This window comes from Taudactylus pleione, unplaced genomic scaffold (assembly GCF_031769625.1).
Source record: "Taudactylus pleione unplaced genomic scaffold, aTauple2 ptg002560l, whole genome shotgun sequence".
Taxonomy (NCBI): Eukaryota; Metazoa; Chordata; class Amphibia; order Anura; family Myobatrachidae; genus Taudactylus; species Taudactylus pleione.
Genome location: NW_028286941.1, coordinates 199541 through 212421, shown reverse-complemented (window position 1 = coordinate 212421; position 12881 = coordinate 199541). Strand labels below are relative to the sequence as shown.

The 12881-nt window shown below is 49.7% G+C and overlaps 1 protein-coding gene across 1 annotated transcript in view; it reads right to left on the bottom strand.

The window, feature by feature from the left end:
- The window catches only part of SNX17 (sorting nexin 17), a 122492-nt gene that overhangs the window by 27657 nt on the left and 81954 nt on the right, over nt 1-12881 (bottom strand). Inside the window, exon 10 of the mRNA XM_088466145.1 lies at nt 1415-1618. Coding sequence (XP_088322271.1) covers nt 1415-1618 — 204 coding nt within the window. The remainder of the gene's footprint in view (nt 1-1414; nt 1619-12881) is intronic.

The following is a 12881-nucleotide window of genomic DNA, read 5'->3' as shown; positions in this document are numbered from 1 at the left end:
GTTATTTCATTATCAATTAAGCAGGTGAAAGGTCTGGAGTTGATTCTAGGTGTGACATTTGCATTTGGAATCAGTTGCTGTTGACTCTCAATATGAGATCCAAAGAGCTGTCACTATCAGTGAAGCCACCATTAGGCTGAAAAATCAAAACAAAAACATCAGAGAGATAGAAAAACATTAGGTGTGGCCAAATCAACTGTTTGGAACATTCTTAAAAAGAAAGAACGCACCGGAGAGCTCAGCAACACCAAAAGACCTGGAAGACCACGGAAAACAACTGTGGTGGATGACAGAAGAATTATTTCCCTGGTGAAGAAAAACCCCTTCACAACAGTTGGCCAAATCAAGACCACTCTCCAGGAGGTAGGTGTATATGTGTCAAAGTCAACAATCAAGAGAAGACTTCACAAGACTGAATATAGAGGGTTCACCACAAGATGTAAACCATTGGTGAGCCACAAAAACAGGAAGACCAGATTAGAGTTTGCCAAACAACATCTAAAAAAAGCCATTACAGTTCTGTAACAACATCCTATGGACAGATGAGACAAAGATCAACTTGTACCAGAGTGATGGGAAGAGAAGAGTATGGAGAAGGAAAGGAACTGCTCATGATCCAAAACATACCACCTCATCAGTGAAGCATGGTGGTGGTAGTGTCATGGCGTGGGCATGTATGGCTGCCAATGGAACTGGTTCCCTTGTATTTATTGATGATGTGACTGCTGACAAAAGCAGCAGAATGAATTCTGAAGTGTTTCGGGCAATATTATATGCTCATATTCAGTCAAATGCTTCAGAACTCATTGGACAGCGCTTCACAGTGCAGATGGACAATGACCCGAAGCATACTGCAAAAGCAACCAAAGAGATTTTTAAGGCTAAAAAGTGGAATGTTATGCAATGGCCAAGTCAATCCCCTGACCTGAATCCGATTGAGCATGCATTTCACTTGATGAAGACAAAACTGAAGGGAAAATGCCCCAAGAACAAGAAGGAACTGAAGACATTTGCAGTAGAGGCCTGGCAAAGCATCACCAGGGATGAAACCCAGCGTCTGGTGATGTCTATGCGTTCCAGACTTCAGGCTGTAATTGCTTGCAAAGGATTTGCAACAAAGTATTAAAACGTGAAAATTAGATTTAGGATAGTTTAGTTTGTCCCATTACTTTTGGCCCCTTAAAAAGTGGGAGGCACATATAGAAACCGTTGTAATTCCTACACCGTTCACCTGATTTGGATGTAATTACCCTCAAATGAAATCTGAAAGTCTGCAGGTAAAGCCCATCTTGTTTATTTCATTTCACAGCCATTGTGGTGGTGAATAGAGGCCAAAATATGAGAATTCTGTCAATGTCCCAATATTTATGGACCTGACTGTATATATGTTATGTAGGGGGACCGAGACCCTTACCGATGACGTGACGCGCCAGCACCTCATCCGCGTCACCTTGAAGCTCCCCTCCTTCATTTGCTCATTGGGAAGTTTCACCTGGAAGTTGAGCTCATTGCTCCCTGCGCTCACTATCACCTGGCAGCCCTTCTCCGGGAAGTCTGTGATACAAGGATCGAACTTCAGATATCCGTAATACTTCAGGGTCTGCGCCAGCTGGATGAACTGTACAGAGAAATGAAACATAATTCACTGACATGCATAATATACGCCATGGCTATACAGCACAGGCTGCGTGTCACTGACGTGTAATATACCCCATCGCTATACAGCACAGGCCGCGTGTCACTGACATGTGTAATAACAAGAGATATGGTAAGAACTTACCTTTGTTATCTCTGTTTCTACGAAGTCCATAGGGTCCACAGGGTTGACCTTGGGGTATAGGTTGGGAACCAAATCCGGGCACCACGCAGTTAAAGCTTTTAGCTCCCAGGATGCACTTGGGTCCACTCTCCCTATAACCCCACCCCCCAGCCAGAGGCACCTCAGTTTGTAAGTAGCCAAAGGCCGGAGGAGGAGAGAAAAAGAGAGAGAAAACTGGAACACTCTAGAACCATACTCACAGAAAAGGAGACGGGAAACCGGTGACCAGTAACACAGCCCATATGAAGCCAGGTGCGTCAGGGCGGGCGCCCTGTGGACCCTATGGACTTCGTAGAAACAGAGATAACAAAGGTAAGTTCTTACCATATCTCTTGTTTTCTACTTCAGGGTCCATAGGGGGTCCACAGGGTTGACCTTGGGGATGTCCCAAAGCAGTTCAACCAAGGGTGGGGACGCTCCTGTGCTGAGAGGAGAATCCGTCGCCAAAAAGGAAGCATCCTGAGAGGCAAAGGAAACCAATGCCTAGAACCTTAAAAAAAGGTTTGGACAGAAGACCACGTGGACACCTAGTAAGGCAAAACAGCCGAGGCGCCACAACGAGCCGCCCACGAGGGTTACATGACCCGAGAAAAAACAAGCCTCAACGACAGAAATGCCTACCTATGGGTAGGCCCCTGAGGAAGACATACGAGGCCATCCAGCCAACATTTCATTATAGGCCGGCCATCGTTTCCTGTGAAAACCAGAAACCGCAGACCACCAATAAGGAGTCCGATTACCATAAGGAACTTGAACGGATCATATAAAGCCAAAGAGGCCGGACCACAGTCAATGAGGCCACACCAGCCGAGAAGACTGGGGACTGAATGGCCGTACCATAAGTTCCAGAATAATATGGAACCTAAAAACCACTCTAAGAAGAAATACAGGGCGAGAGCAACTCACACCCTGACATGATGCCCTCCAGAAGAGGGAGCCACATGAGAACGCTCCCAATTCAGACACTCTCCTGGTTGATTTAAACACCCTGAGAGAGAGAGAGCTTAAACAATAGACCATGTAATGGCTATCACAACCAGCAGTTCCATTGACTGTCCCCGGACGGAACAAAGAACCACTACTAACTCCCCAGGAGTCCCTAGGGAGGACAAGTGGAGGCATAATCCAGAAAACACTCCAAAGGATGAACTGGATACCAGAGCGGAGCAATTCCATATCTTAACCATACCGACAGTGTAGAGATCCGCACTGTCAGGAAGGCCAGGCCAAGGGTGAAACCCAAGCCAGCCGGAAGGAATGCCAGAATATCTGAAAATCCTGGACACCGGAGGATCGTATCGACAGGTACGATACCATAAGAATTGTGTGCCACAGTCCGTGGCAGATCCCAGCAAAGTCTGGCCTATCTGCTCTAAACATCTCAATGAAGACAGAGCCAGGGAAGCCCTAGGACCACAGTAGGGGCGCAGTCAAAGACAAACGATCCAGGTCCAGGGAAAAACAAGGACCCTGAGACAACAGGTCCAGATAGTGAAGCAGTAGGAACGGAGTATCGATTAGGAGACTCCGAAAATCTCAGTACCAGTGATGTCTGGGACGAACTGGAGCCCCCAGAAGGAAAGCCCCTCCGTCTCGAATTAAACTTCCGAAGACCTCGAGGAAGAAGGGAGACCGGAGGACACAGGTACACAAAGTGGAAGGACCACTTCACTGACAAAGAGTCACTGAAGGTAGCTTCAGTACTCCTGGAGCTGGACTGTAACACCGGTAATGTGTGATCAAGTCAGAAGGCCATGAGGATCAATCCCCTCAGGGAGGCCCCCTCTGCTCACCAGGAGTTGAAACCTCTCTTGGAGAAGAGACTAGTCCCCGGGATGCACGTCGCAACAGCTGAGGAAGCCCGCTTCCCAATGGAGAGCTCCGGGAATAAACACTGCAGAGTTGGCCAGGAGAAGACCCTTGGACTATGCCAGAATGGATGACATACCTGACATTGCCACCCAACTACCAGTGTTGCCTAGATGGAAGTCACTGTTGTGACACTGTCGGACTGAACCTATTCAGGTTTACCGTGACATATGGGTTAGGCCAGAGTGAAGGTCCAAGACAGCCTAAAGTATCAACAAGTTAAGTGGCAGGACAGAAACCACAGACGTCCAACTGCCCCGAAACGAATGCGGACCAGACACTGTCTGTAGCAAAGAACACCCTGGACGAGATGGCCATAGCCACCCGGACAGAGACCAACTCGCCTCTGGAGAAAGTATCATCGTTCGAACATCGATCCGATGGGAAAAACTCGATCCATCTGGAGGGGAGTCAATTATGGCAAGGTCTGGAATGGAACTGAGCACATTCCACCCTACCAAAAGGTAGACACTCTGGTAGACCGCGCATCACAAAGAGTAATGACATATGTCGAATGCGTAGATATCCGCACACTCCAAGTTGAAGAGTGGGGATCTTGTCTTACGCCAGAAAAATTCTCAGAGTCTGAGAATCCAGCAGTGCTCCCAGATGAAGAAAACCCTGTGAGGGATGTAGGGAGGACTTTTTCTCCGTTGACTAATTATCTGTGCCGAGAAGAAGCCACGGTTATCCTGACCTGGCGGTAAAGTACCTTGGTGATCCTGCTAAAAGCAGGAGACCGTCCAGAGAAAGGAGCATTCGGATACCCTGAACAGGTGAACTGTCAGAAAATCCATAAGGCTGGTAAACCCCGGTGAAGTTGAGGACAGTCCCAAAAGGCAGAGCCCGAAACTTACAAGTGTTGCTGTGGCACAGCAAACCTGAATCCCTGCTGATGAGATGGCTCTGTACGTACCCGTAGGTACGTATCCTGAATACTCAGATATACCCTAAAATCCCCAGGTTCCAAACGTCGGATGATGGAGCATGGACGATTCCACCTGAGTCCAGGCACCGTTGGAATCTGATTCAGGGATTTGAGACAGAGTATAGGCAAATGAGGACCAGTCGGTCACCGCCCCAGAAAGAAAGTAGAACAACCAGTCCCTCACTGAGATAGTGAGGTTGGCCGAAATAGCTCTGCTTACCACAAAGACTGTATAGCTTTCTGGGATTGTAAGGCCCTGATCAGGTCTGAAGAAGGGCCCGTGTAACAATGCCTGTGAGGAGGCTGCCTGAGCAATGAGAGGCCGTTGAGAATCAGTACCTCACTCTGGAAATTCCCCAGATGTAGACCTGTCCCGTCAGGCTGAGGGTATATCCTCAGGTGTAGAAACAGGGTCGTCCGGAAGTCCAGGACTGCTCGGTACTGGATATGGTGGCCCCCATGGAGGCCGACAGCCTAGGAAAAAACAGGCCTTTAGGCTGACCCTGAGGACAAAAAGACTTAACAGAGTTAGTCCGAATGTAGTGGGAGTAGCTAAAGACGGTATCTCCCCATTAGTGATACTGCCAATGATGCAACGATCTTGTCAAGGTCAGGACCAAACAAGATCTTCCCCATGGAAGGAGTGTGCACCTCTGCTTTCCCATAACGCAGCCATAGGGTACTGCGGCGGATACAGACGCCGCCGAAACCCTGAAAGTTAGAAGACCGGCATCCCATGAGGTAATCCCACATATGACCACTGCATATTTTATGTGAGCGGCAAAAGATATTTGAACCTCAGGACGTGTTGGAGGGGAAAAACGTCACAAAAGCATCACCATGCGATGGCCATGGTAGGACGGGCAACAGGCCCTGAAAACGAGTACATTGATTTCAGGCAAAGTTACCACCTACGGATCCGTAAAATCCGTCCAGGCCGGGATGGGAGGCGTATTAATGCCTGTAACCCGATGATTAACATACAAATCCATCCCAGAAGGGGATTTCCATTACTTGTGAGGACCCTCAGGGAATGGGAAACAGGAGGCCTTTGTGACTCCTCGTATCTGGCGACAGCCAGACTCCCGCTATGAGATCCACCCGCTGGGCAGAAAACGGGAGATGTACGATACAGGTGCAGGATCGACATTCTCTATATCCAGAATGAACCTGGCTACCAGCCCCAAAGCAGGGATAATAATACTTGAAATCGGCTCCCCCCATGTGAGAGGGAAAGAGCCGAATATACCATCCAGTTCACGGCAGAGCCACTGGTCAGTAACCACAGGGCATATATCACGCCAATTAGTATTTCTATAAAACAACATCCACCAGGGTGGCCGTTGTGGTAATCCCTGCAAGGGGAATGACAGACCGATGTGGTATCGGAGGTAATTCATGTACTGTGAAAAACCCCGGCGGGGAGCGACAGTCTGTTGCACAGGGGTAAATTGCAAGAAATTGCGAGATACCCAGAGTTCAAAAGGGCAGTATGGTGAAGTAACTCCAAGCGAGTGACGACAATGGGGCCCGCCCGGCGATCCTCAAAGGAGAGGATCCTGAGAAACAACGCCCTTTAAGGGGGTCGTGCAAGGGGCCCGGCACCAGATGGTGCCGCATACGTAAACCTTTCTGAGTTAAAATCCTCCGCACTAATTCCTGCAGGCTATGACTTGCAGGATAGCAATAATGGGTGCAGTATCGTGTGCAATCTCCTGGTCAGATATATCTGACTATCTTGACGGAAATATTAAGCAGCGCCATACCGGTCCTGACTGACGCTAAGATTAGCTGCAGGAACCCATTATCAGCGTACGCAACTCACAGTTCCATCTAAAATATGGCAACGTGCAGCACGCAACAGTATGTGACAAACCTCACAGATATTAACAAATATATATATGTGAGGTCTCAGAACCACCCCAGGTACACCTGTATTAGGGCAGATAAAGAAAAGGGATAGATATACACTGACAGGTGAGAGAAAAAGCAGACAGTCAGCACTAGCATAAGTCACATACAATGCAGAAAAATATATATATACATACATAAGCATGACATATAATATACTGCACAATGTCGCTACATTCAACTGCCCAGATTCAGTGTCTGGGAAGGCTATAGCGCTGTGTACACTCACCCAAAATGGCCAGGTACGCAGGGGGACTGGGCTCACTGACATCCTAGGAGTTCTGCAGCACCACAGAGAGAAAATGGCCACTGGAGACCTCAGAAGAAGCGTGGCCCGCGGAGGAAGCAGCTCAGCGACGCCAGACTGTATTATTGAAAGGCGCGCTGAGCTGAGGGGAGGAGCCGCTAGACAGGGAAGGCTTCCTCCCCTGGCTAGCAATTAACCCCCCGGGATGCCGGCTCCCGCTGCCGCTATAATCCCTGGTGGGCTGTGGACACGCGGGGTATGCCTCCATGGAGGGGGAGCCCGCCGCCACCGCTAGCGCCTCCGGTCTGTCCCCAGAGACCGGAGGCATAAGGCTGCATATTCACACGTGGATCACCGCAAGCGGTGACCACGCGACTTACCTGTCCCCGTCGATCCGGCAGCAGCCCAGGGATTCCTCCAGAGCCCGGCTAGTACAGACTCTGGGGTCCCGCTGCGATCCCCAGATCTGTACTGGCGTCGCAGCGCCGGCGGGGTGTAGGAGCGGCAGCTTAGACGTCCATTGGATAGTCTGATGCTGCCGCTCTGAAGAGTAGTAAAAAATAATAAAATAAAACTCTTTTAAGCTTAGAGGCTGCTAAGCAGCCCCCCCTGCAGTAACGGTGACCCGACTCCGGCCGGGCACCAACTTAAACTGAGGTGCCTCTGGCTGGGGGGTGGGGTTATAGGGAGAGTGGACCCAAGTGCATCCTGGGAGCTAAAAGCTTTAACTGCGTGGTGCCCGGATTTGGTTCCCAACCTATACCCCAAGGTCAACCCTGTGGACCCCCTATGGACCCTGAAGTAGAAATACCCCATCGCTATACAGCACAGGCCGCGTGTCACTGACATGTGTAATATACCCCATCGCTATACAGCACAGGCCGCGTGTCACTGACATGTGTAATATACCCCATCGCTATACAGCACAGGCCGCGTGTCACTGACATGTGTAATATACCCCATCGCTATACAGCACAGGCCGCGTGTCACTGACATGTGTAATATACCCCATCGCTATACAGCACAGGCCGCGTGTCACTGACATGTGTAATATACCCCATCGCTATACAGCACAGGCCGCGTGTCACTGACATGTGTAATATACCCCATCGCTATACAGCACAGGCCGCGTGTCACTGACATGTGTAATATACCCCATCGCTATACAGCACAGGCCGCGTGTCACTGACATGTATAATATACGCCATCGCTATACAGCACAGGCCGCGTGTCACTGACATGTGTAATATACCCCATCGCTATACAGCACAGGCCGCGTGTCACTGACATGTGTAATATACCCCATCGCTATACAGCACAGGCCGCGTGTCACTGACATGTGTAATATACCCCATCGCTATACAGCACAGGCCGCGTGTCACTGACATGTGTAATATACCCCATCGCTATACAGCACAGGCCGCGTGTCACTGACATGTGTAATATACCCCATCGCTATACAGCACAGGCCGCGTGTCACTGACATGTATAATATACGCCATCGCTATACAGCACAGGCCGCGTGTCACTGACATGTGTAATATACCCCATCGCTATACAGCACAGGCCGCGTGTCACTGACATGTGTAATATACCCCATCGCTATACAGCACAGGCCGCGTGTCACTGACATGTGTAATATACCCCATCGCTATACAGCACAGGCCGCGTGTCACTGATGTATAATATACGCCATGGCTATACAGCACAGGCCGCGTGTCACTGACATGTATAATATACGCCATGGCTATACAGCACAGGCCGCGTGTCACTGACATGTGTAATATACGCCATCGCTATACAACACAGGCCGCGTGTCACTGACATGTGTAATATACCCCATCGCTATACAGCACAGGCCGCGTGTCACTGACATGTGTAATATACGCCATGGCTATACAGCACAGGCCGCGTGTCACTGACATGTATAATATACCCCATCGCTATACAGCACAGGCCGCGTGTCACTGACATGTGTAATATACCCCATCGCTATACAGCACAGGCCGCGTGTCACTGACATGTATAATATACCCCATCGCTATACAGCACAGGCCGCGTGTCACTGACATGTATAATATACCCCATCGCTATACAGCACAGGCCGCGTGTCACTGACATGTGTAATATACCCCATCGCTATACAGCACAGGCCGCGTGTCACTACCTCACTGCTCCTCCCTACATCTCCATCCTCACTACCTCACAGCTCCTCCCTACATCTCCATCCTCACTACCTCACTGCTCCTCCCTACATCTTCAGCCTCATTGCATCACAGCTCATTCATACATCTACAGCCTCACTGCTCCTCCCTACATCTCCATCCTCACTACCTCACAGCTCCTCCCTACATCTCCATCCTCACTACCTCACTGCTCCTCCCTACATCTCCATCCTCACTACCTCACTGCTCCTCCCTACATCTCCATCCTCACTACCTCACTGCTCCTCCCTACATCTCCATCCTCACTACCTCACAGCTCCTCCCTATACCTCCATCCTCACTACCTCACAGCTCCTCCCTACATCTCCATCCTCACGGCTCCTCCCTACACCTCCAGACTCACTACCACATGGCTCCTCCCTAAATCTCCTTCCTCATTACCTCGCCGCTCCTCCCTACATCTCCAGCCTCATTACCTCGCCGCTCCTCCCTACATCTCCAGCCTCACTACCTTATTTATCCTACCTCATCGCTCCTCCGTACATCTCCAGCATCACTACTACACAGCTACTCACTACATCTCCAGCCTCACTACCTCAAAGCTCCTCCCTACATCTCCATCCTCACTACCTCACGGCTCCTCCCTACATCTCCATCCTCACAGCCTCACTGCTCCTCCCTACATTTCCAGCCTCACTACAACAAAGCTCCTCACTACATCTCCAGCCTCACCGCTCCTCCCTACATCTCCAGCCTCACTACCTCACAGCACCTCACTAGATCATCAGCCTCATGTCCTCAGTGCTTCTACATACATTTCCAGGCTCAGTACCTCACCACTCCTCCCTACATCTCCAGCCTACCTTATTTCTCCTGCTTACATATCTAACCTCACCGCTCCTCCCTACCTCTCCAGCCTCATTACCTCACTGCTCCTTCCTACATCTCCAGCCTCATTGCCTCACCGCTCCTCTTTACATCTCCAGCCTCACCAGACCGCTACTCCCTACATCTCCAGCCTCATCTCTGCCAGGTTGCGGCCTAGGATTGGCAGTTACTCACCTCAGCACCGGCTTCCCCTGAACTCTAGAGCGGTCAGACTCCATGTGCGGCGTTGAGTGACGCACTGAGGATTATACCTGGGGTCTGCTAGGACATCCATGTGCTCGCTCCGAGATATGGACGCAGCCATGACAGTCTGTTTTCACGTAATTGACCTTTTACTCAATGGCAGCGTTGATTGCTGTCAGGTGACAGTGTCCGCCAATGAACTGCAACCTTAGTGTATATAACTGGGCTCTGGACAACAGGAAGTTGCCTGTACAAAGTCGTTACTTCCAGTGTTAACTTGCTGTTGCAGCGTTGAAGGTTCCAAGCTCCGTTCATTCTAGTGACTTGTTCCTAGTTTTTTCCACGGTGTGTACTCAGAACATCTTCTGAGTATAATCTATTAAGAGTCATCTTCTGTGCTAGCTCCGCAGCTGTATCCTCAGCGTGTGTACGGAGTTCATCATTCAAGTACCATCTCATGAAACTATTCTCCTGGGTCAGTTCTGCGTCCAAAGCCAGTGTGTGTGTACTTACTACATCATCCAAGTACCCTCTCCTAAATATCATTCTCAAGAGACAACTCTGCATCTGAAGCCATCAAGTGTGTACTCAGGGCCTAATTCAGACCCGCTCACGAGCGCTGGCAAGCAGGTCGATGTTGGCAAAGTGCGCGTGCGACTCAGTCGTGTGCATGCGCGAGACCCAGATAGCGACGGCCAGGCCGTCGCTATGTGTCTCGCTACAAAGGGGGCGTGCTGTCGATGGTGAGTGACAGCACCATGGGAACGCCTAGCGTCTGGGGCCGGCCCCACTGACATCACAAGTGACGTCAGTGGGAGTGCTCTCGGCTCTGATAGAGCCGAAAGCACTCCAGGGCTTGTGGCAACGGGACCCTACCACAAGGGTCTCGTCGCAAGCCCGAAAGTCTCGTCGCAAGACCATCGCGACCATCTTTTTGGCCGCTCGCTATAGCTGTGGGTGCTCACCCACAGCTATACGAGCGGCCAGGAGGCCGCTCTAAAAACGAAGAGGGACGGCCCTGATTCAGAGCGAGCGCTCTGTCAGAGCGTCCGGCTCTGAATCAGGGCCTCAGTGCATTAACCAAGTACCATCACCTGTGCCAGCATTGCGACTAAAACCACTAAGTGTGTTCTCTGTACATCACTTCAGTACAATCTCCAATATCTTTCTCTTGTGCTTGCCCTGTGGTAGTGTTCTTTCATTTTTCCTACTGGAAAAATCCCGCATGGAGGGGTCACTGGTGAACACCTCCCAGTAGGTTAAACTCCGCAGCTTTGGTCAGGTCTCGCCATCATCCAGTACTGTTGGATGAGGAAGACACTAATTCAGGCCCCTCGCCTCCTGTTCCCTCCTCAACCTGGGTCCACGTCTTCTAAGCTAGTGGCGGAGAATCATCTTAGCCAGAGCGTGACAGTTTGTATAGGCCCTATGGAAGCCATTGGATGATCGCAGGGTGCAGGGGCATTGCGCGATCTTACCTATCACATCGAGAATCAGTAGACAGCATAACACCATGTGGCTCAATTTCTCACCATTCAAATCGATTCTGACCATTATACTTCCTACCACTTCTGGATCTGCTCCAGTAAACAGTCCTGTAGCAGTACCTCTAAAATCTCGTCTGCAGTTGGCCTCTCCTGAGCATTTTGATGGAAACCCCAGAAGATGCTGGGGCTTCATCATTCAGTGCGAGGTACAGTTCGAGTGTCTACCCCAGAACTTTCCCACTCTGAGGTCAAAAGTGGCGTACATTATTTCTTTACTATCTGGGACAGCCTTTTACTGGGTCTCCCCATTATGGGAGCAAGCTGATCCTCCCGTTTTCAATTCTGAAAATTGTATTTGCTCTTTCAAGAGAAAATGATGAGCCAGGCCGGACTGCCTCAGCTTACGCTGATATCCTTCGAGTTCGACAAGGGACACGTACAATGGGGCAGTATTTGGTTCAGCTCCAGACAATTGCTTCCGAATGTAAGTGGAATGATGAGGCGCTTACAACAGCATTTCTACATGGATTATCTGAAAGAATGAAGGATGAATTGGCCTCTCGAGATGTTTGCCGACTCTTTATCAGAAGTGATATCATTATATATGAAGATAGACTTTAGCCACAGAGAACGGCAGGTTAGTAAAAGTGCGTGAAGATCATTTCAAGGATCGATTTCTGCCAGCTGTACATTGTTCTTCTCCTGCACCAGCTAAAGAACCTATGCAGATCAACAGGTGTCGGTTAACTCCGGCTGAAGGGACCCGTCGATTCCAGAACAAGCATTGCCTCTACTGTGTGGCCCATGATCATATTCTTAAACTTTGTCCTCTCCTCTCGGGAAATGGGAGACCCTAACTGGCTTTGGGAGCATCCGGATGGGGGTGTTTACCAAGTCTTCCATTTGATGGATAGTCTTCTACCAGTGTCTATTTGTTTCATGACTAGGTCAAAAAATATTAAAGCCTTGGTGGACTCAGGAGCTACTGGAAATTTTATTTCTGAAACTCTGACACATGAACCAGGAATCCCAGCTCTTGCTCTTCCAAACAAGTTGACTCTTTCTGGGGTGGAAGGCAATGTTATCCTTGGAGACGTTATATCTTTAGTTACTCTACGCGTTACACTCGAGTAGGTTGCCTACATCAAGAGGAGTTAGAATTCCTAAGACTCCTCATGCTCTAGTTTTAGGTCTACCTTGGTTGAAAACCCACGCTGGACTGATCCACTATGCATGTCCTGGCCTGGGGATCCAATTGTTTTCACCACTGCGAACCCAACAAGTCCCTACCAAATCCTCCTCGAAGCTTTCTACGTATGACCAATTAAGTTCTAAACCAGATACTCGTCTACTCATACCATATTAAGATTTCGCTGATGTATTT